This window comes from Lissotriton vulgaris, chromosome 3_2 (genome assembly GCF_964263255.1).
Source record: "Lissotriton vulgaris chromosome 3_2, aLisVul1.2, whole genome shotgun sequence".
In the NCBI taxonomy this organism is placed as follows: domain Eukaryota; kingdom Metazoa; phylum Chordata; class Amphibia; order Caudata; family Salamandridae; genus Lissotriton; species Lissotriton vulgaris.
Genome location: NC_141690.1, coordinates 188,741,170 through 188,762,982, shown reverse-complemented (window position 1 = coordinate 188,762,982; position 21,813 = coordinate 188,741,170). Strand labels below are relative to the sequence as shown.

General features: G+C 44.9%; 1 protein-coding gene across 3 annotated transcripts in view; it reads right to left on the bottom strand.

Moving 5' to 3' along the window:
* ZFYVE28 (zinc finger FYVE-type containing 28) overlaps positions 1-21,813 on the bottom strand; it is an 826,377-nt gene that overhangs the window by 421,577 nt on the left and 382,987 nt on the right. For all 3 annotated transcript variants that reach the window (XM_086964197.1, XM_086964196.1, XM_086964198.1), the window contains exon 3: positions 1,342-1,479. In XM_086964197.1, coding sequence (XP_086820323.1) covers positions 1,342-1,479 — 138 coding nt within the window. The remainder of the gene's footprint in view (positions 1-1,341; positions 1,480-21,813) is intronic.

The window sequence follows — 21,813 nt, the reverse complement described above, 5'->3', positions numbered from 1 at the left end:
AGAGCCGTGTCCTTTCCTTTATATCTTATAATTAAGCAATGTAATGAAGAAGAAACTATATTTCAACAGAAAGACTGTTGCCTTCCTCTTAATACTCACTCCAAGCATCGGCTTTCTATTTGGTTGTATCCAATGTTGGTTCAAGAGGGCATAGCTATGACAGATTTTCATGATATCTGCTTGTGTTAAATCAACATAACATGAATGTAAATGGAGACAATTTAAATAGTAATCCCGCATCATCAAGAATCTGGACCAGAGATGCATTTTGAACAGTTTCCTCAATGACTCAATAAACGTCTTTCTGCTAACTTTCAGCAACAACTTATGTTCGGACTACTTTGTACATATTCTGTGACAGACTTACCCTGAGTAAATCGATAGTCTCCCTCCTGTTACCAAATTGAGAGTAGCGTCATGATCTAGGTACGCTTGTCAATCAATCAATTAGTAAGCATTTGTAAAGCTGACTGTCACCCCAATGGGTATCTGGACGCTGTCTCTCTGTCTAAGAGCCAGGTCTTGAGTCTCTTTCTGAACTCTGCCACGGAGGTGGCCATATGGAGCTGGAGGGGGAGGTCGTTCAAGGTCTTGGCTGTGATGTAGGAGAAGGAGCGGCAGATGTAGGGGGCGAGGGCGAGTGAAGAGGAGCATAGGTGCCTAGAGGGTTGGTGGAAGTTGATTTATAAACCTATTCTCTGTTGTTAACTCATCTGGCCTGACTAGTCCCCCATATCTACTGTACTATAATAGGGGCAATCTAGCTTTCAAATCATACATCAACATTCATTAAGAATACAGAACCTCCATGTTTGTTGTTAAATGGGAGTAGCCCTCAATTGTACATTTACCTGGGAGACCGCTACACTAACATGGTAGCTTCATGCTAAATAACTAGGATGAACTTTCTGAAGTAATAATAATTTTTGACTTGCTCACCAGATAACGCAAATTTACACCCCTTTTTCTCTTTTATTACCTGAACAAGGCTAAAAAAAAAATCAAAAAGGACAGTGCCAATGATATTTTTGTCCCGATGGTCTTTAGGAAGAAAAATCACTTTTGGGATTACATTTGCCATATCCAGTGAGTAGCTTACATACAAGAGAAGGCCACGAAACAACTACATCTTACATGCATAGTGGATCTAAAATATTGTGAAATCTTCCCCATCTTAAATGCACTATTGTTTATATTAAACTATAAACATTATCATAGCAGTGTACATGCTCCGCCTTCCTAGCAGCGCTAGGTTTCAATGACTGAGACTGCAGCGAAGAGGCGTGATTAGGGGGTATAAACACTACATTTACCTATTGAACATTAAGAGTAGCGTCTTACCTCCGCGCCAAACCAGAGCTGTCCAGCGAGGTTATCATGACGAATTTCCTCTGGAAACTTTACACAAAAGTCACGGTTTGCTCGCTCATTCTTGATACATTCCTCCATGACCTGATTAATGATGTTTAAAACATTGTCCTGAAAGATAAAGAAGCAACTGTCAGACCTAGATTCACCGGAAAGTTCAGTACCACTGCATGGAAAAAGAAGCTCGGCAACATATGCAGCAGCTTTAATCTAATGACAGTAGCATCAACATGTGAAGAAGACCAGGCCAAGGATGTGCAAAGGATCACAAAAGTTAAGGGTCTCACAAATGCTATATCAATAGACTTTTACTGGATACTGTCAGCAAATGATACACCGGCCAAACCGTACAACGTACAGAAGCAATCTGCCAACAAACATGATATGGGAGATGCAGAGAATAGAACCTGAATTAGATCAAGTAACAAAAAATAAGAAGCAAGTTCTGCAGTCCTAACCTAAGGCAAAACATGATTTAAAAGCTTTGACAATATTGGTTTATGAACATAACTTCCTAAAATAAAGAGGGACAACTATGTTCTGGTCAGTGTTTACGTTTAACAAGAACAAGAGGAAAAATACAAGAAAGTGTAAAGAGGACCAAGCTGTTAATGTGAAAACCGATCAGGGCCACTGGTGGAGAACCATGCAGAGTCCCTATACCTGAAGTACCCCTGCACGAATAAATGTGACAGGCCCCCTTCCGTGAGTTTATAGCATTGATTATCATGAGCTCAGCAGGTCCCCATACTCACCAAAGCGATTCAGGCAGCAAGCCCCTCAGTCTCATGTCCCAAGGACCATCAGGCGCTGTACAGGTATGATAGGGGATTGGCGATGACAGAGGCCCACGAAAACCTCTGTGGCCCCTGCTGCAACTTTCAGTAGTCTATGCACTCACCAGAGGCCTCTGTTGCAGTGCAGGAGCTTTGCGATGGCCCAGCCCCCGTGCTGTCTGGCAGGGTTCGCGAGGCCAATGCCCGCCACTAAGGGCTCTAGGTCAATGGAAGGCAGAGGCAGGTTGCCTAATGAGGCCTGGATTACATGGATGTGAAAGCGGCAGTGACATGCATGGTTCTTTGGTGCACATTGGAGGGGAGTCCTGAGGCACGGCAGGGGCAGTGATGTCTAGGCAGCTGCCATTTTGATGGTATCATGGTGCGCCACTCCCAGTCCCGCGGCAGTTGAGAGATGGACCAGCTGTCGCCTCTAGGCTATCTCCATATAATGGGCAGGAGGATTTACTGCAAGTTGTGGGCTTGGTGCACTATTAGGCACTGCGGGTGAAGGCCCTGGCGGCGGAGGTGCGGGAAGCACGTCCTACTGCGCTGCCATCTTGGCCACGCCCTCTAAAATAACTTTTAAAAAGCTCTTCAAGGGTCATACTGTCCAAGGCACCAAAGTGAACACCTATGCACAAGTGTATTCTTCAAACATAACACTCAAGAAAAGATATACAAAATCATCCAGATAGTAGTGAACTTGCAAATACCTACTGCCTAGATCAAATCAATCCATATAACAAGCAAGACATGCAAGCTTCACATATGATCCACCACAAAAGAACAATTTATTGCGCATATTACATTACAAACTTAATTCAGATTGCAGTGGTGATCTGCTGGTGTGGCTGTGAGTCACTACTCCAACCTCATTCTGCTGAAAGAGAACCGAAGCATTTCACGCCACTCCCTTCCTTCCACTCTTTTCCGTCACAAAAAAGCAGATAACTTTCATTCAATGTGCACTTTTCCAATGAGTCCTCCACGTTTACTCCAAAGACAAAGAGCAAGCAAGAACGATTTCCTTCCAATTTACTTTCTCGTTCCCCAATGGTCCCGCCAGCCATATGCTGAGAAATGAGAACCATCAACAAAAGAAATCGGTACCACTTGTTTCTATGATTATCTCAGATCCGCGCTTCCCAGGCGGAATGATCACCAGGCAGATTAGAGTCACTGCCCAATGCAGTGTAAGCAAATTACTCTTCCGCGTTATTAGTGCTTCAAACAACATTCAATTTAGCTAATTGCCGGATTCTGCTCTGTAAGCGAAGAATGAATCAGTTAAGGCACATGGTGGCAGGGCTGCAGTTTAATTCTAATTTGTGCAAGTGGTTCCCCTTCCAAAATGGCCGAGGGCGCACACGCTACATTCAGCCACCACTGTGGCTTTTATTCAAATGTGTTTAATTAACGGTAGTGGGACTGAGTTTGAGAGGGCCAAACTTGTTGAGTTGTAGGATTAGAGATATTAGGGCAGAATGATGAATAGAACTACACGACAGTAAGTCGCCAAGTCCATGTTTAGTCACCACTCGATAAACTGATAAGGCACACAACAACTGCAGAAGAATGAGGCTTGGCAACATTTACTGCAGAAAAATATTTTCCCCAAGAAAATGGAGGGATTTTACCCTCTAATCAAACCAAGACACATAAAAAATCTATTTGCTGGTATAAACATATAAAGTGGAAAATACTGATCTGTGATTCCAAAGAAACAAAAACTGAAAAGTGATATTAGAGGGCCATGATAAATGTATGGAGCCATGCAGGCACAGGCCAACACCTATAATTCACTTAATTGAAATACTTTTGGGGGAGACTCAAAAGAAACTAACAAACCAATACCGGGGTAAATGCGACTTTCATACTCTGCAAATAGGGAAAACCTATTTATAAGACCTGGTATCATTTCCAGTTTACCACTTGCTAATGGTTTATGCTGGACCCAGCTTATACTGTATGGGCTTTTGGACATCTAATAAGATGCTGTGGGAATATTTGACTTGATTGCCACTGTGTCTTGTAAATGGGGATTGGTGTTCGATGATATATTAGTCTTTCATTTGACATTTTATCTAACGCGTTGCTGTGTTATTACCTGCATGGTTCATGCTTGTGCAGTGGTCTGTGGTACAGCAACGACTGGACAATATTTAAAAACGTTTCAGATTCCTGAGCTGCGTGGCTGATTAGCCTTTTTTTTCTTTCATGTTGGGGGTGCTCAATTTAAACAAAACCACAGGACGTGAATCACAAATTCAGTGTTCACTACACAAATCTGCGTTTGGATTTTACAGTACAAGGGCATTTTCTTACATAACGAAAACATAGGTTTTACATTTCATGCCATCCGACAGCCGAACGGCGTGCTGATGAATATTAATTAGACAAGTCACAAAGTGCGACCCTATGTAATTGGCTGCAGATGCAGTGATGGAGGCCTGCATTAAATGCTTAATTTGTATTAAAGAAATAAAATATAAAAATAATAAAAAGGAGTGCCAGAGCCCAAAGTTTTGTTCAGAAGCCTGTCGCCAGCACTATGGAAGGTAGGGGTACCAAATATTGCATGACCTTGATTCCACATCATGTGTCTTTAATCCACCACCAGACACTAGCAGTTTCTTTATCTCACTCCTGCAGATATATTTTCGCTCCTGCTTTCTCCCTTGTAATTTTTTTACTATCTTTCTTTTCTGCCTTCTTTTCCCTTTTAGTGTTTTTTTTCTCTTGCTCTGGATCAAAGTTTGTGGAGGAAATAAGTGGTGAGTCCCAAAAATGATTGCCAGTGAGCCCCAACTGCAACCACCGGCTCAAATGAAGCACTGCCTGCAAGGGACAGCAGACCTTCAACCATGCATTTGCATTAAAAAAAGGCAAACTTTTTTCAAAGCATTCCACGCCTTCAGACTAGAAGACTTGCATGGTTGGAACTCATTTGACCACACCCACTGGGCTCTCAAACAGTGCCTGCACTTAAGCCATGTTCAAAACCTAATACTCAAATCAGACCGGGCATCCATAGGCCTCCAACTGTCTCAGAGCACAGCCCACTTGGCAGCATTCTTCGGATGTGCCTGATCTTTAGCAAAGCCCTGTGGTAGGCGCACCTATCCCTAAAGATCACGGAGCTTTGCCTCGCTCTCATAGTTTCACCTATGCTGAGCATCTCAGCCCCATTGACTTCAATTACGTCTTTGATGACATCACCAGCGTTGTAATTTGTGATCTTACCTATGACGAGAAGATCAGAAGCCATGAGCAATGCATTCAAACAGTTATGGCTACCTAGATGACTAGAACTAGAGAATTTCGGGACAATTCGTATTTTGCAACTAAAAAGTCCCTAGTTTTATAGGGATTTACCATTTGTTAATAATGATGTTATTTTTCTGATGTGAGTGCAAAATGATAAACGCCCTTTAACGTTTTTCAGTGACAGCGATAGTAATATGAGTGTGTGTATGAATTGGCAAGTTCATAGGAAAAACATGTTTAAGGGATAGTGACTTTGGCCTCGTTCCCCAGACATGTTAGAGGAGAGGCACTAAAAGTTCTATTTTCCATTGAAAAGCCCATAACAAACCTATGCCTCCGATACCAACAACTACTGAAGAGAATTAGACCAACTTGGCAGGAAGATCCATCTATTCGGTTTGATTTATCTCCATTCAGCAGATTTTGTGAACTACAAAAATTAAAAGTAGAAATATCTTGGTGGTTGGTTAATGACCCGATTTATATATGAAAATGTTAACTTAAACTCTCCCATTGACCCTACAAAACTACTGACAATTCTAAGTTAAGCTGGTAGTATGTAGAAGGTGCTAACGGACGTGCGCCACATAAATCAATAAATCATTTGGATTTATAAATAGGTGTACTTAGAATCAAAGTGGACTCTTGAGGCTCGGACTGCTAGTGAGGCATACCCTGTGTTACCAAGAGTGAATGGGGAGTAACCACAAACGCTAACACGAGGCAGAATTGGGACAGAGAATCGCCAAAGAAACCCTAGAGCCCTGACCTCAAGGTGGTGGAGGGGGGCTGTGTAATTGTTTGTCAAGGTCATATTTTTCCTTTGTGTGGTAGCAGTAGAAATTAAATACTTCTCTTTTTTCATAAAATTGAGTATTTAGCCGGACAAGGATTTTTTGCTATGCACCCTTTATGGTTGAGCCAGGTAACCGCTGCTTGCCCATGGCTCTCTAAAAGGAGATCTGACAAATGCATCCACAAGCACACATACCAACGTGCATACTACATAATCACGTCTTTTCATTCACCAGGTAGGTACGATATTATTCAACAGAAACCCGTATGTTTTTGGAAACCAGTCCTCATTATGTAAATAAAAAAAATAAAAAATACGGAAATGTGTGAGAGCGTCACAAATATTTCAGGCAACAATATGTACTCTGGACCCATATGTGACGTTTGCAGTAATTTAAGAGGGCTTTTAACCTATAATAATAAATACATTTTACCCATGCTTAATTTGTAAAATATTAAGTGCCCGGGCTCTGACCAGGAGGCCAATGCAGCTTGCACCACCCATCGCCCCCGTCATCGCAGCCAAAACAACTACCGTATTTTCCGGCGTATAAGACGACCCGGCGTATAAGACGACCCCCTACTTTGCTTGAAAAAATTTAGGTTTCGTGCTATACTCGCCGTATAAGACTACCCCCACTTCCAGCGCAGTCCAACGCAGTCCTGCATAGCCATCCCGAGAATTTATTTTGAGCTTACCGTATTAGTGATTCTAATCCTCCTCCCTGTGGGTGAGCAGTAAGGCTTTATCAATGGACAGTGTTAAGCGTTTATTGTACAAACTCAAAGACTGAACTCAAACAAATTGGTTGTATAAACAATATTGCTTTAGTCACAATATTTTTATTTAGAACCATATGAAAAACTGTCACTTGTGAACATACCTGTTTGTCATCAAACATGTACGGTACGATAAACATAAATTAGTGCATGAAACAGTGCAAGTGGATTAAACTTTTCATAACTTTTCATAAGTCCAAGCGATTTTTACAGGATTTACAACGTTCCCTTTAAAAGCCTTCAAAATCCTCCTCTTCGTCATCTGATCTCATAAGTAAATCAATGAGATCTTGTGGTACATCTGTAAGGCAGTCATCGTATGGATCTGGTACCAATTCCGTATCAGATGATGTGGTCTCTGCTTCGGCATCCTCTTCATCTTGCCACAAGTAGTCGTCCTCCATACCATCTAATGAATTTGATATGCCACACTTCTTGAAAGACTTTATGACTGTTCCTGCATCGATGTCGTTCCAGGCCTTTATGACAAAGTTGCACAAAACATCCAACTGTGGAGCACGCATGTTTTTTGTGAATGTTTTTTCACCGCTAACCATCCACTCATTCCACTGTTCTCGGATGCGATCTTTAAATGGCTTGTTTAGGCACACATCCAGTGGCTGCACCAACGATGTCAATCCTCCAGGTATAACTGCAGCATCTGTTTTTAGTCTTGCCAGCCTTTGCTTGGTGCTTGGAGTTAAATGAGCCCTGAACATATCCCACACCAGTAGACTACGTCTTTGTAGAAGTCCACCTGGTCGCCTGCTCCATACATTATCAAGCCATAGCTTTACCCCTTCTTCATCCATCCATCCTTTCTCATTCACATGCACAAAACAACCAGCAGGAAACTTGAGTTTCGGCATTGTTTTTCTTTTGAAAATAACCATTGGTCTCAGTTTTGCGCCATCAGCTGTGCATGCTAGTACCACTGTGAAACTGGACTTCTCATGTCCTGTTGTTTTTATTAAAATTGTCTTTTCACCTTTTTGATGGACAGTTTTGTTTGCAATCATATCGAAATTCATTGGAGTTTCATCCATATTTCCGATACTACTTAGCGCATAACCATGTTCATTGCGCAGCCTAATAACGTAGCGATGGAAGCTATGCATTTTGGCATCAAGATCCGCAGGTAATTTTTGGGCAATTTTTGTCTTTTGCCGCAATACCAGATTATGCCTTCCCAAGAATCTAGTACACCAGGATACAGTGGCCTTAAATCTGTTGCTGAGATCTGGGTTAGATTTGGCCCACTGAAGTGCAACCAATCGGATTTTATTTCAGGTCACTACATAACCGCTTTGGCGATGCTCAGTCACCATGTCTGCTACATGCTTTTCGAGTTCTGGCCAATGTGGGGTGCCTCTTCTTAATGCACACTTGCCCCTTGGCATACTCCTTAATGCTTTCTCATTTGCTCTCCAGGCCCGGACCATCTTTTCTGTTACTCCATATTGTCTTGCAGCAGCACAGTTATTATGTTCCGTGGCAAAATCCACAACTTTAAAGTTTGTAACTGGCTTCATATTTCCTTCTTCTTGCCACTGCTGGAGCCTTGCTGGGTTCTTGACTGCCAGCCATTTGCACTGGATGTACTGTTGGAGCCTTGCCGGGTTCTTCACTGTCAGCCATTTGCACTGGATGTACTGCTGGAGCCTTGCCGGGTTCTTCACTGTCAGCCATTTGCACTGGATGTACCGTACTGGTGCTGTACAGTATGAACAGGTGCAGAGACAATCACGGCAAGTGCTCTACTGCCTTCGGGAACATTCTACAGTCCCCTTTCTATGCCCATGCCCATGTCATGGAGAGAGGAGCGCGTGCCTAACGTGCAACACAGCGGGGGCTGCCATCTTCGGCGCTGGCTGCCCGTTATATATTTCGGACGTCCTGCTGCCTCGTCCTGCTGCCTCGTCTGCCTGGGGATGTGCAAGCGGTTGGAGGCGCGTGTGCAGCGGCAGCGGCAGTCGAGGTAAGACTCATGGCGCCATTTGCTCGCTTGTGAAGCGGTCTGACACCTTCGAGTGAAGTCCTCGCTGTGAAAAAATGCTTGCTTTCGATACTTGCATAGTTCATGGCGCGGGGCCTGGGTGTGGACGTTGCCAGTGCCGGTGGCTGTATTTTTTAACATAAGGTGTGTTGTATTTACTATTGTGAAGCGGTCTGACACCTTCGAGTGAAGTCCTCGCTATGAAAAAAAACGCTCGCTTTCGATACTTGCACAGCTCATGGCGCGGGGCCTGGGTGTGGACGTTGCCAGTGCCGGTGGCTGTATTTTTTAACATAAGGTGTGTTGTTTCTTGTTATTTCCTATTGTGAAGCGGTCTGACACCTTCGAGTGAAGTCCTCGCTATGAAACAGCGCATGAAAACAGACCATAAAATTTGGCACCCGGCGTATAAGACGACCCCCGACTTTCCAGAACATTTTACGGGGTTAAAAAGTCGTCTTATACGCCGGAAAATACGGTACAAACCATCTCTATCGCATGTAAATGCAACAGTTCTGATTATTCCTTTTCCCCAAAGCTAAAGGAATGGCTGGGGAGGCAGGTATTAGTATGCTTTTAATGTAAATTGTTTTCCTAAACATCTCTTATACTGCTGCTCATCTCTAAATTACAAGAGCAGCGCCAGCTTGTGGCATACTGCCCTAAGTGTGGTTTTGACAATTAAGTGCCAGTGCAGCGCACCGGAAACCAATAAAGTACCGGAAAGGTCCGGCTCAAATTAAGCACTGCATGCTACACAAAAGTGTGTAGATCGTTTAAATCGCTGACCGGTGACCTGTGGGAGCTTGCTGCTGGGTCTGTGCTGGGCAGGAGAGGCTTCTGCTGTGTGTGCTTGCTCCGCCGCCCCCCCGCCGCTCACCGGAACACCTGCGGCTGCCGAGCAGGGGGGGAGGGTGTGGGGGGGCGGGGGGGGGGGGAAGAGACTACATTGCCCACAACCACCAGCGCGTCTATCGCGCACCACAACACGCCCACCTGAGCGCCCGAAGGCGCACAAAAGGCCCGTGCTCCCGCAGTGGAGCGGGAGATCGTTTAAATCGCTGACCGGTGACCTGTGGTAGCTTGCTGCTGGGTCCGCCCTGGGCAGGAGAGGCGCTTCTGCTCTGTGCTTGCTCCGCCGTCCCCCCGGCCGCCGCCCACCAGAACACCTGTGGAAGCAAAGTTAGATACTATCAGAACGAACCTACCAAGTACAGGGGGAGGAGCGGGAGTACAAAATGGCATACCTACAACACACAACAATAATGTAAGACCCCACCCTGACGGTGATAAAAGCACCCGCCCAAATATTCAAATTGACCTCCCCCCCCAGATTCAGCCCCTTATGTTGCCATCTTGACTGGGGTCCCTGAATTAACAATAGGTGTGTTCGAAGGGTATAGGGGACTTAAAAATAAGGTCATTCACTGGCTTAGAAATATTAGACCGCTCCCCCCAAACATCAATGGAGACATATTATTCGTGAGAAGAGTGAAATGGGTGGGACAGAGGCCCAAGGATACTAAAGGTGATGCTGTAATAATCAACTTTAAAGATCCTAGAGTCACTAACTTTTTAGGTCTCGTGACCTATCAATGCGTATGTGCATTGATAGAGAAGCGAGACTATAGGGCTTTAAACAAACTAACTAACTGGCGATTTGGTGCTGTGCCCGTGCGCTTTTAGGTCAATGCGCAAGCGCATTGACCTAAAATGCGCGTGCACAGCATCAAATCGCCAGCCATCTGTTGCCCAGCTTGGTGCCGCTCCACCCCCTGCAGGATCAAAGGCTTTCACGGCCATGCTTTCAGTTTCACGGCTGCTCGGCCGGCCGTGTCTCCTTATTTGACTTGTTTTGCTCTCCTTTTTGTGTCTATCGAGACTAATCTAATCAACGTGGGGTCTTGGACCATAAAGAAACACTTCACTTCAAAGGTCATTCCTCGGATCTATTTCTGACATTTGAGACACTCTTACGTAAAGCTTTTCTTGCTTACAAGCGCAAAATAAACCATTATTTTATATTGTATAATCTGCACTTGATGCAAGCGGGTTCAATGTAATGAATGCAGTATGCTAATTCCCCTGGAGTGGTCGGCGTAGAGGCTGGCACGGTGCACCACCACCACATCCACCACCGCATCCACCACCACCACATGCACCACCACCACATCCACCACCACATCCACCAACACTTTAACCACACCCACCACCACCACATCCACCACACCCACCACCACTACATCCACCACCCCATCCACCACCACCCCATCCACCACCACTACATCCACCACCACCCCATCCACCACCACCACCCCATCCACCACCACCACCCCATCCACCACCCCCACTGCATCCACCACCACCACCGCATCCACCACCACCACCGCATCCACCACCACCACCGCATCCACCACCACCGCATCCACCACCACATCCACCACCACATACACCATCACCTCCACATCCACCGCCACATCCACCACATCCACATCCACCACATCCACATCCACCACCACCACCACATCCACCACCACCGCATCCACCACGGCATCCACCACCTCATCCACCATCACCACCACCACATCCACCATCACATCCACTAACACCTCCACATCCACCACCACCACCGCATCAACCACCGCATCCACCACCACCACATCCACCGCATCCACCACCACATCCACCATCACCACCACATCCACCATGACATCCAATGCCACATCCACCACCACATTCACCACATCCACCATCACCACCACATCCACCATGACATCCAACGCCACATCCACCACCACATTCACCACATCCACATCCACCGCATCCACCACCACCACCACATCCACCACCACCACATCCACCACCACCACATCCACTGCATCCACCACCACCACCACATCCACCACCACATCCACCACCACCACATCCACCACCACATCCACCACCACCACATCCACCACCACATCCACCACCACATCCAACATATCCACCACCACCACCGCATCCACCACCACCACATCCACTATCACCTCCACATCCACCATGACATCCACCGCCAAATCCACCACCACATCCACATCCACCACATCCACCACCACCACCACATCCACCACCACATCCACCACCACCACCGCCACATCCACCATCACCACATCCACCACCACCACCACATCCACCACCACATCCACCACCACCACATCCACCACCACATACACCATCACCTCCACATCCACATCCACCGCATCGACCACCACCACCTCCACCACCACCACATCCACAGCATCCACCACCGCATCCACCACCTCATCCACCATCACCGCCACATCCACCACCACATCCACCACATCCACATCCACCGCATCCACCACCACCACATCCACCACCACCACCACCGCCCCATCCACCGCCCCATCCACCACGACCACTGCATCCACCACCACCACCGCATCCCCCACCACCACTGCATCCACCACCACCACCTCCACCGCATCCACCACCACATCCACCATCGCCACCAGATCCACCACATCCACCACCACTTCCACCACCACCGCATCCACCACCACCGCATCCACCACCACCACCACATCCACCACATCCACCACCACATCCACCACCACCACATCTACCACCACCACATCCACCACCACCACATCCACCACCACCACATCCACCACCACCACCACATCCACCACCACCACCACATCCACCACCACCACATCCAACACATCCACCACCACTTCCACCACCACCGCATCCACCACCACCACATCAACCACCACCCCCACATCAACCACCGCATCCACCACCACCACCGCATCCACCACCACCACCGCATCCACCACCACCACCGCATCCACCACCACCGCATCCACCAACACCACATCCACCAACACCACATCCACCACCACCACCACCACCACCACATCCACCACCGCATCCACCACCACATCCACCACCACCATATCCCCCAGATCCACCTCCACCACATCTATATGTGTGTGTGTGGCTCTGTGTGTGTGTAGGTGCAAATGCAATGTTCTTGGATTTTGGTCACAATAAAATACACTGAACATAATCTTCACAAAGGTTATTTACAAACGTTTAAGGTATTGCCATTATAAATTACAATAATTTTTATTTAAGTATTAATTATTTACAAAATTAAAAGCCATTGTTAATTGTAATATCAATACATCTAAGTCACGTAAATACAACACACATTGCATTACAAATGCTATAGGTGTCACATTTGCGAAAGTTAAAACTATTGACATTGTAACTGACAAAGCTATTAATTTTGCTATTTTCAAAACCAACACATAAATAAAAAAAGTGTCATTTACAATACCAATCGCTCAAACTTTCTAATGCGAGACCTATTGCATTTCCAATGCTTGTTAAATGATTGGTATCAGGAGAGCGGAACCCTTGGGATACAGATTCGTAACCTAAGCTATTTTTATCCCAGGTCCCTACTACTTCCCCAATGTGTAGCGAATCACCCTTTTCAGAGAACTCAAGAGCCCATTAACTTCCAAATACCGTGGGTAAACAGATTCTATGCCTTTACAGATCTAGATTCAGTGGACTGACTTCCCAAGGACATTTGCCGGGAGTTACCTTCACAAGAACGTAAGGATGGGTCACCTGCTCAATTTCGGTCTAACTGTCCAACCGCAATCGACTCTATGGTGGCCACCCCCCCTGTTCTACAAACAGACTGTGTTGAACTTTCTTTGGCATTAAACGAAACAAACGAATCAAACAATTCGCTCCTAACCATAACCCCCGGAAGTGTCATAACCTGGAATGTGGCGGGTCTCTCTTAAAAAATTAATAATGCACATTGGCAATCACTGACTCAGACCCACGCTATTATATGCCTACAGGAAACATGGGCCACTGAAGAACTGCACATCTTGGGTTATAACACTTTTTTTACTCCGGCATCACCCGGTACAAGAGGCAGACCCAAGGGTGGCCTTTGCACGTACCTGTCAATTTCCACTGGTCTCTCTCTCTCCATCGTCAAAGGCCTCATTGACAATAATTACTACCAAATTCTTATTTTATCGTGGGGTCATCTAAAAAACTTTGTCCTAGTACATTTTTACAACAACATTCCCGTGTTGCAAAGAGAGAAAGTTATTAATAATCTCCTAAAAACCTTGTCCAAGATCGAAGAAACCCTACCAGGGGATATGGCCCTGATGTAGGTAGGGGACTTCAATTGTTCTCTCTGCCTGCGGAGTGCACAGGGAGTGTGGGGTATGGAGGAATACAATCATGGGCCAACGACTAATTTCTTCCACACTAAGTTGGGGATTTGCTAAACAAGATACCGGCTGAGTTCTCTCTTTCCTTTATGAATGAGCTGTGTAACCCCCCCAAATTATTTAGACCTACTTATAATGGGAGGGGGGCAAACACAGTCATTGATTTTATTTTATTCCCGACACGTTATGCGAATATGGTGACAAAATGGGAAACTATTGTTACTGGATTGAGTGATCACTTTCCTATCTCTGTAACACTCAACCTTAAAAATGGTGACACATGCCGCAATAACAGTCAAATATGACCCAAATCCCATTCTTTCTGCAAAAAAAGGTTTTTGCATTAAATGGAAAAAGGTGATACCTGCAAAATTCCTACAAAAACTGGTTGCCAATGTACACGCGGAAATTAATAGTGGTCTGTGCCCTGATGAGGACCCCCATGTCATTCTTGGCTCATTTAGTAAAATCTGTGCATCAATAAAACAACTCTTGACTAGAACTATCCGTAATACTCCTAAGGGGTCTCAGGGATGGTTCGACGGCACCTGCACTAAGGCACTTGCTGTCCTTAAAAAAGCCTTGCATGCCTCCCCTCAATCTGGATCTAATATTCAGCTAGCGAGGCGTACATATCGTACAGCTCTCACAAATAGGAAGAAAGAGCTAAAACTACAGGCGTGGTCAGCTTTGCATGCAGCCTCCGAGTTAAAGGACAGTACTTCCTTTCGGAAGGCCGTCAATGCTCTATTTCTCCAAGCAACCTAGGGCCCTCGAATAGACAATGCCATCACTGCACAGGAATGGGTGAATCACTTTCAGGGTCTCTATAGTGAAATAGCTCCCTCAGGAACATCCCTAACTAGCATCGAAATAACGACCACAGAGGAACCATGTACTTCTTTTCCACTGGGAATCCAGTTTCAACTAGAAGATGTTATTAAGGCTCTAGCAGAAAGCCCTGCGGGTAAAGCCCCAGGACCGGACTGTGTCCCTATTGATATCTTTAAAAGCTTACCTGACCTCTGGGCACCCCTACTTACTGAAGTTTTGAATTCCTCAAATAAAATCGGCTTTATTGCCACCTGAGCAGAGGCAGTGGTCGTCCCGATATATAAAAAAGGGGACAGGAATGATCCTGTCTGCTATCGGCCAATCTCTTTGCTTGACGGCCTCATGAAGATGGCAGGCAGGATCATTCTTGCCCGAATGCAGGACTGGTTGGATGAACAGGAGATATTCTCCAACCTCCAATACGGGTTCCGGACGGGTAGAGGCACAGTCGAGCAGGGCTTTAACCTAGCCTTGATAACTTCGAAATACATACATGCTAAAAAAAGAAATCTGTATATAACATTCATTGATCTCAGTTCAGCATTTGACTGTGTCGACCACAATGTACTTTGGCAAACCCTAAAGGACATAGGCCTGGACAACCAGATCCTGGTTTTTATTAAGGAAGTGTACAATGGGGCGGGTGCGCGTGTGAGATATGGAAGGATGGGTGAATGCTCAGAAGTGTTCCGTATCCATAGAGGAGTAAGGCAGTACTTGCACCTCTGCTCTTTACTCTATATATAAACACGGTTGGACTCACCCTCACCGAACATTACTATGATTACCCCACAATAAAAGGGAAGCCTATCCCCATACTCCTGTATGCCAACGATGTGGCAATTCTTTCACAGACAAAAGTGGGCTTACAAAAAGCGGTTCAACAATTTTCAGAATTCATGCAATCAAGGGGTCTCCGCGTAAATGTCTCAAAGACTTTCACCATGTCCTGCGGTCCAAAGAAACGCAGAACACCCTGTTTGATTACGCTGGATGACAGGCGGTTGGAGCTTGCAGACATCTTTTGCCATCTGGGGGTTCATTTTGAGAGAACGGGCTCATGGAAACCAGCGTAAACGCCAGTTCTTTGGCATTTACCAGAACCACAGGCGCCCAGACAAACTTTGCTAAAAAACTGGGGGGTAGACCTATAAGGGAGCTGACGCAGATCTTTAAGGCTAAATGGGTCTCGACCGGAACCTATGGTGCGAGTATGTGGGGGATTTAAACAGTTGAACCAATACAACGAATTGAGAACCGGTTTCTACGGTTTTTATTGGCCCTCCCAAAGTCCACTGTCAGTGGAGAAGTGTGGCTCAATGATTAGAGCTGTTTTTGGAGACAAGGGAAACCCGAAGGAATAACACTAGGGTCCTTGGGTAGTATTATGTTATACAAGACAGGGGACCCTAGTTATTTAGGATCATTTGAAAGAATTGAGATATACTAAATAGTATATAGCCTCTGTCCAGCCGGACAGGAATTTATTAATTCAGATTCTTATAATAGTTCATTATTGCTCATTAATACAAAAAGTGGGCACGACCTGTGACCCACAGAAAACAAGACAAAACAAGTGACAAGAATTCATGTAAAAAACGCATCAGGTGGTCTGCACTATTATTCAGTAATACAGACTAGATTCTTTTCTAGCAACCCATTGTTGGCAACATTATTGTGAATTCATGGCAACATATGGTGCTTTAAAGTCGACGACGTTTCGATGCAATTCAAAGATACATGCATCATCTTCAGGACAAAACTATTTAAGTCATGTTTGTCTTAGAGTTAATTTACACATAGTACATAACCTCTTTAGCGATTCACATAAATAAATGGGGAGAAAAAAAGAACATACAAACATAAACAGAAGAATTTCCGTTAGAAAGCTAGGCATGGTTTAGTCTATCGTCAAGTAGAAATATCCAGAAGTTTAGAAGTAGCTAGGTTAAAAAAACAACATTGGTGACAGTTGTTTCTAAGGTGGCATGCATGCACATTGAGACTTGAGATTTTAAGCCTCTTAGACATAGTTACGAGTGGGGTTGGCTAATTTCAAAATTCATTTATACTGGACGCACTTTGCACATAGGTTTCCTTAAATCCCTAATACCCTGTTCACCACTCCAAGATGTCCGCCCATTCACGGACGGCTCAGTCCCTCTACTATTTTTAACACCCTCAATCCCACACCACTCTAAGATGTCCGACCTTTCCCGGACTCCCCTGTCCTTTTTCGATTTCTAATTTCTTCTAATCCCAGTCCCTCCCTCCACTGGCTAGCGATCACCGCCAGAACCCCAGTCGGCCAGCCATCGAGCAGGACCTGCTAAAGTAAGTGACCCCCGAGCCCGCCTGACTTCTAATTACATCCCCCTCTAACCCCCTGGTAACCACTCCTTTTGCCTTCCCAGTGATCGATCTCTTGTAAACCCGGCAGCACCACGTTGGAAAACGAGCCACGCAAGTTACCAAGTAAGCCCTATCTGAATTTTACCTCTACGGGCTACCACCCAGTCTGAAGTATTGGTTTTAATTACCCCTCCCTTTACTCCTTAGTTGCAGTTAAATCCATGTGCTGACCGACCCTAAGTGAGTATTTAGGTCAACCCTTTCACGCACTCGGCTCACTTTTTACCGTAATGGCTCAAGGAATGTTACTTCTTTCATTTTTTTAGATGCCATGTAATACTCCCAAGCCCATTTACGCTCAATTGTAATCAACCCAGTGCAGCCCAACCAGGGCTGCCTTAGCCGACCAAGGTAGCCTACTTCTGATATTTTTCTTTCATCTTATTCACTGCGCCGTTTTTATGCTCACCGCGCCGTTCACATAAAGATGTCACGGTTTTATTTATGTTTACTGCACCGTTCCCGGTTTTACCGCGCTAGTCACTTGAGAAACTCGGAAGTTGTCATGGTTATATGGAATAATACCTATTAGTTCAATTAACTCGAAAACGTGCATGCAGGGGCAATCACGGAATCCCACAAACTCTCACTAATGAATATGACGAAAGCGTCCAGTATAAATGAATTTTGAAATTAGCCAACCCCACTCGTAACTATGTCTAAGAGGCTTAAAATCTCAAGTCTCAATGTGCATGCATGCCACCTTAGAAACAACTGTCACCAATGTTGTTTTTTTAACCTAGCTACTTCTAAACTTCTGGATATTTCTACTTGACGATAGACTAAACCATGCCTAGCTTTCTAACGGAAATTCTTCTGTTTATGTTTGTATGTTCTTTTTTTCTCCCCATTTATTTATGTGAATCGCTAAAGAGGTTATGTACTATGTGTAAATTAACTCTAAGACAAACATGACTTAAATAGTTTTGTCCTGAAGATGATGCATGTATCTTTGAATTGCATCGAAACGTCGTCGACTTTAAAGCACCATATGTTGCCATGAATTCACAATAATGTTGCCAACAATGGGTTGCTAGAAAAGAATCTAGTCTGTATTACTGAATAATAGTGCAGACCACCTGATGCGTTTTTTACATGAATTCTTGTCACTTGTTTTGTCTGGTTTTCTGTGGGTCACAGGTCGTGCCCACTTTTTGTATTAATGAGCAATAATGAACTATTATAAGAATCTGAATTAATAAATTCCTGTCCGGCTGGACAGAGGCTATATACTATTTAGTATATCTCAATTCTTTCAAATGATCCTAAATAACTAGGGTCCCCTGTCTTGTATAACTCAATGATTAGAGCGGCAGACCCTGATGCAGAGGTCTAGCCCAGGACCAGGGTTCAATTACCCGCCTCGGCGGGTCTTGGGCTCAAAATTCCACGGACCTGATAATTCTTATTCCAATCATGGAGTCCCACTCTGCAACTCTGGGCAATAGCATGCTTAATCTCCACAACTGCCCCCACAACGCTAAGGATGCCTGGCCTCCACCTTGGGGGTGCCCAGGAGTGGACGCCTCATAGGGAAAGCCAGGATGGGTTCCACAGCGGTATTTGTACAAGCGCCTTGAGACCCTTGCGGGTGAGTAGTGCGCTATACAAGTATCAATTTACATTTCAACATATGTGATGCACTCGGAAATGGCCTTAAAGTATGTATCGGACATTATTAAATCTGCCCCGGTTCTACTGTGGCATCAATCAATCAATCATCGCATTTATATAGTGCACTACTTACCCAGAGGGTCTCAAGGCGCTGGGGGAGGGGGATCTGCTACTGCTCGAACAACCAGGTCTTGAGTTGCTTCCTGAAGGCGAGGTGGTCCTGGGTCAGGCGGAGGTGGGTGGGGAGGGAGTGGGTGGCATAATGTTTGGACTAACCCTTGCACGACTCAACAGAGAGATAATAGAAGACTGTCTATCATGTGATGGAGCCCCTAATATTAAATGGTTTTCTTATGTTAAAAATCTGCTGTGAATGAAATTGGATACCCAGAATTTTTCTCTAAGCCAGATAGCATGGACACCATTTCAAGAACTGCCCTAAAAAAGTCCCTTCAAGAACACTTTGAAAATAAAAGATGGCGGGAAGAAAGGCTTAAGAAAACTGTGATGGAGCACGACTCAATAACAGCCCACCTGGGTATCCAGTCCTACCTTGTGATTGAGCAACCATTATATTACCGCATGCTTTTGACCTATTTTCGTCTGGAAACGTTTTTTAGACTTGTAACTTTACCACAGTGCAATGACTGGTCAAGGGGAAAAAGAACATGTCCCTGCGACAACGTGTTCATACAATCAAATATACACTGCATCCTTTTTTGCTCTTTTTACACCCATCCAAGGAGGAAATTGTTGAAACCTCTCCTTGTTTTCTGGGGTCTAAGGTCATGTAGAGGGGCATATGACAAATTAAGAATGTTAGATGATTATTGTACCATTTTTACTGTATCCTCTTTCCTGAGAGCAATTGTGAGGTATAGGAAATCAATCCAAATTGAAACTTGATGAATTATATGCAAACACAAAATGTTTTTTAATAGTACCAATTATCTTTTTAAATGTTTTTTATAACAGTTTTATTTCACCCTCTTTTAACTGTGTATGTAAAATGATCTGAATTTATAATGATTTTAACTGTTGTTTCTTAAATGTGATTGAACTTGTACGCTTTTATGAATTTGTTTAAACAATTCGAATAAAGCTTTTGAAACTGTGTAGAAGTGTGGGGAAAGCAGAGTGTAGGTGTGGAAGAAAGTGGAGGAAATCAGTTTGGGGAGCCTAGGGACTTGCCCATGGATTGTTCTCTCAGTTGTTGACTTGGGGATGAGGGATTGCTAGCTCGTTAGCCTGAACAAGCTGGGGACCATTCTTCTATTAGCCTGAACAAGCTGGGGACCATTCTTCTATAATTCTATCTGGGCCTGTGGAGGTTATAGGAGCAGTCCACTACTGTTTTGTAACGAACGAGTGACGGTTGGGGAGAGTGTTAGATGGCTCCTGGCCACAGCAGTCACTTGAATAAATGAATGAATACATTTATTTGCATAAGTTAACTAAAACAATTGCTTTACAAAGAAATAAAAACATTATCTTTTGCGATATATAAATATTTAAAAAAGTTAATAAAATGAATTAATTTTACTGGATCCAATGATACATGTGATATATTTTTGTTTTTTTGCCGACCTATTACTACGATCTTGGTCTTTTCCGAGTTTATAATAAGATGGTTCTGTATACAGTACTCCTGTAAACTGGTCTGGGTACGTTGGAGGCACACTTTGGTGTGGTCCATGATGACGATATCATCCACGTAATGCAGGAGGTGTAAAGGTTGATTACTTAGTCGGGGTGGGGCCAGGCTGCTGTTGGCTAGGGCTTTTCCTGGGTCCGCTGAGTATAGATTGAAAAGGAGGGGAGCAAGCACACAGACTGGTTTCCAACCTCCGGGAGACCAGATTTTTGCCGACAGAGATGAAGGACCTGTTTTTACCCATACCAAGGTTTCCGAGTAAAGGGACATTATGGCTGTTAGAAGTGTAGATGGAATGCCCCAATTTGTAAGTGTCTTCCAGAGCGAAGGTCTGTCAACCTTATTGAAAGCTGCAGTTAGATCGGCAAAGCAACAAAGAGGAGGTGGTAGCAGCTGGGTTGCTTGATGGCTGAGGGTCGATAGAGCGATTATATTATCAGTGGTGGCGGCTCCTCCACGAAAGCCTGCTTGGAAGAAGGGGAGCAACTCATTGTCTTCTGCCCAGGTTTCCAGCTTGTCCAGGAGGATACGGGCGTATGCTTTAGCTTCCAAGTCTAATAGGGCTATTAAGCGATAGTTACTTGGGTTTAAACAATCTCCCTTTTTGTGAATCGGACATAATATTGAGCCCCTCCAAGAGTCTGGTGTCTTTCCAAAAGTGTAAGCGGTGTTGAATAACTGGGTCAGAAGCGCTGCCCCGCCCTCTGGGGCGGATTGGAAGATCCGGCAGGCAGCTGCTGCTGGGACTGCGTTTGATCTCAGGGGCCAAGGGATTTTAGAGTGTTTACGTATTTGCCAGAATCTAGCTAGGGATCCTACTTTTAGCATGAAAAAAATCTTGTTCCATTCCTCCTCTTTTTGCGCACGTTTCAGGGCCCAAACAAGTGTTTATGCGCATTTCTCGCTTCTTTTATAGCTAGAAGGTTTCTGGTACTGGAGCCCGAGGCACATGTATTTGACTGGACCACCCTTGATTGTGATACCAGGGGCTGCGATTTCTTATAGGTTCCTGGGTGATTTCTAGGCCAGGGCGGG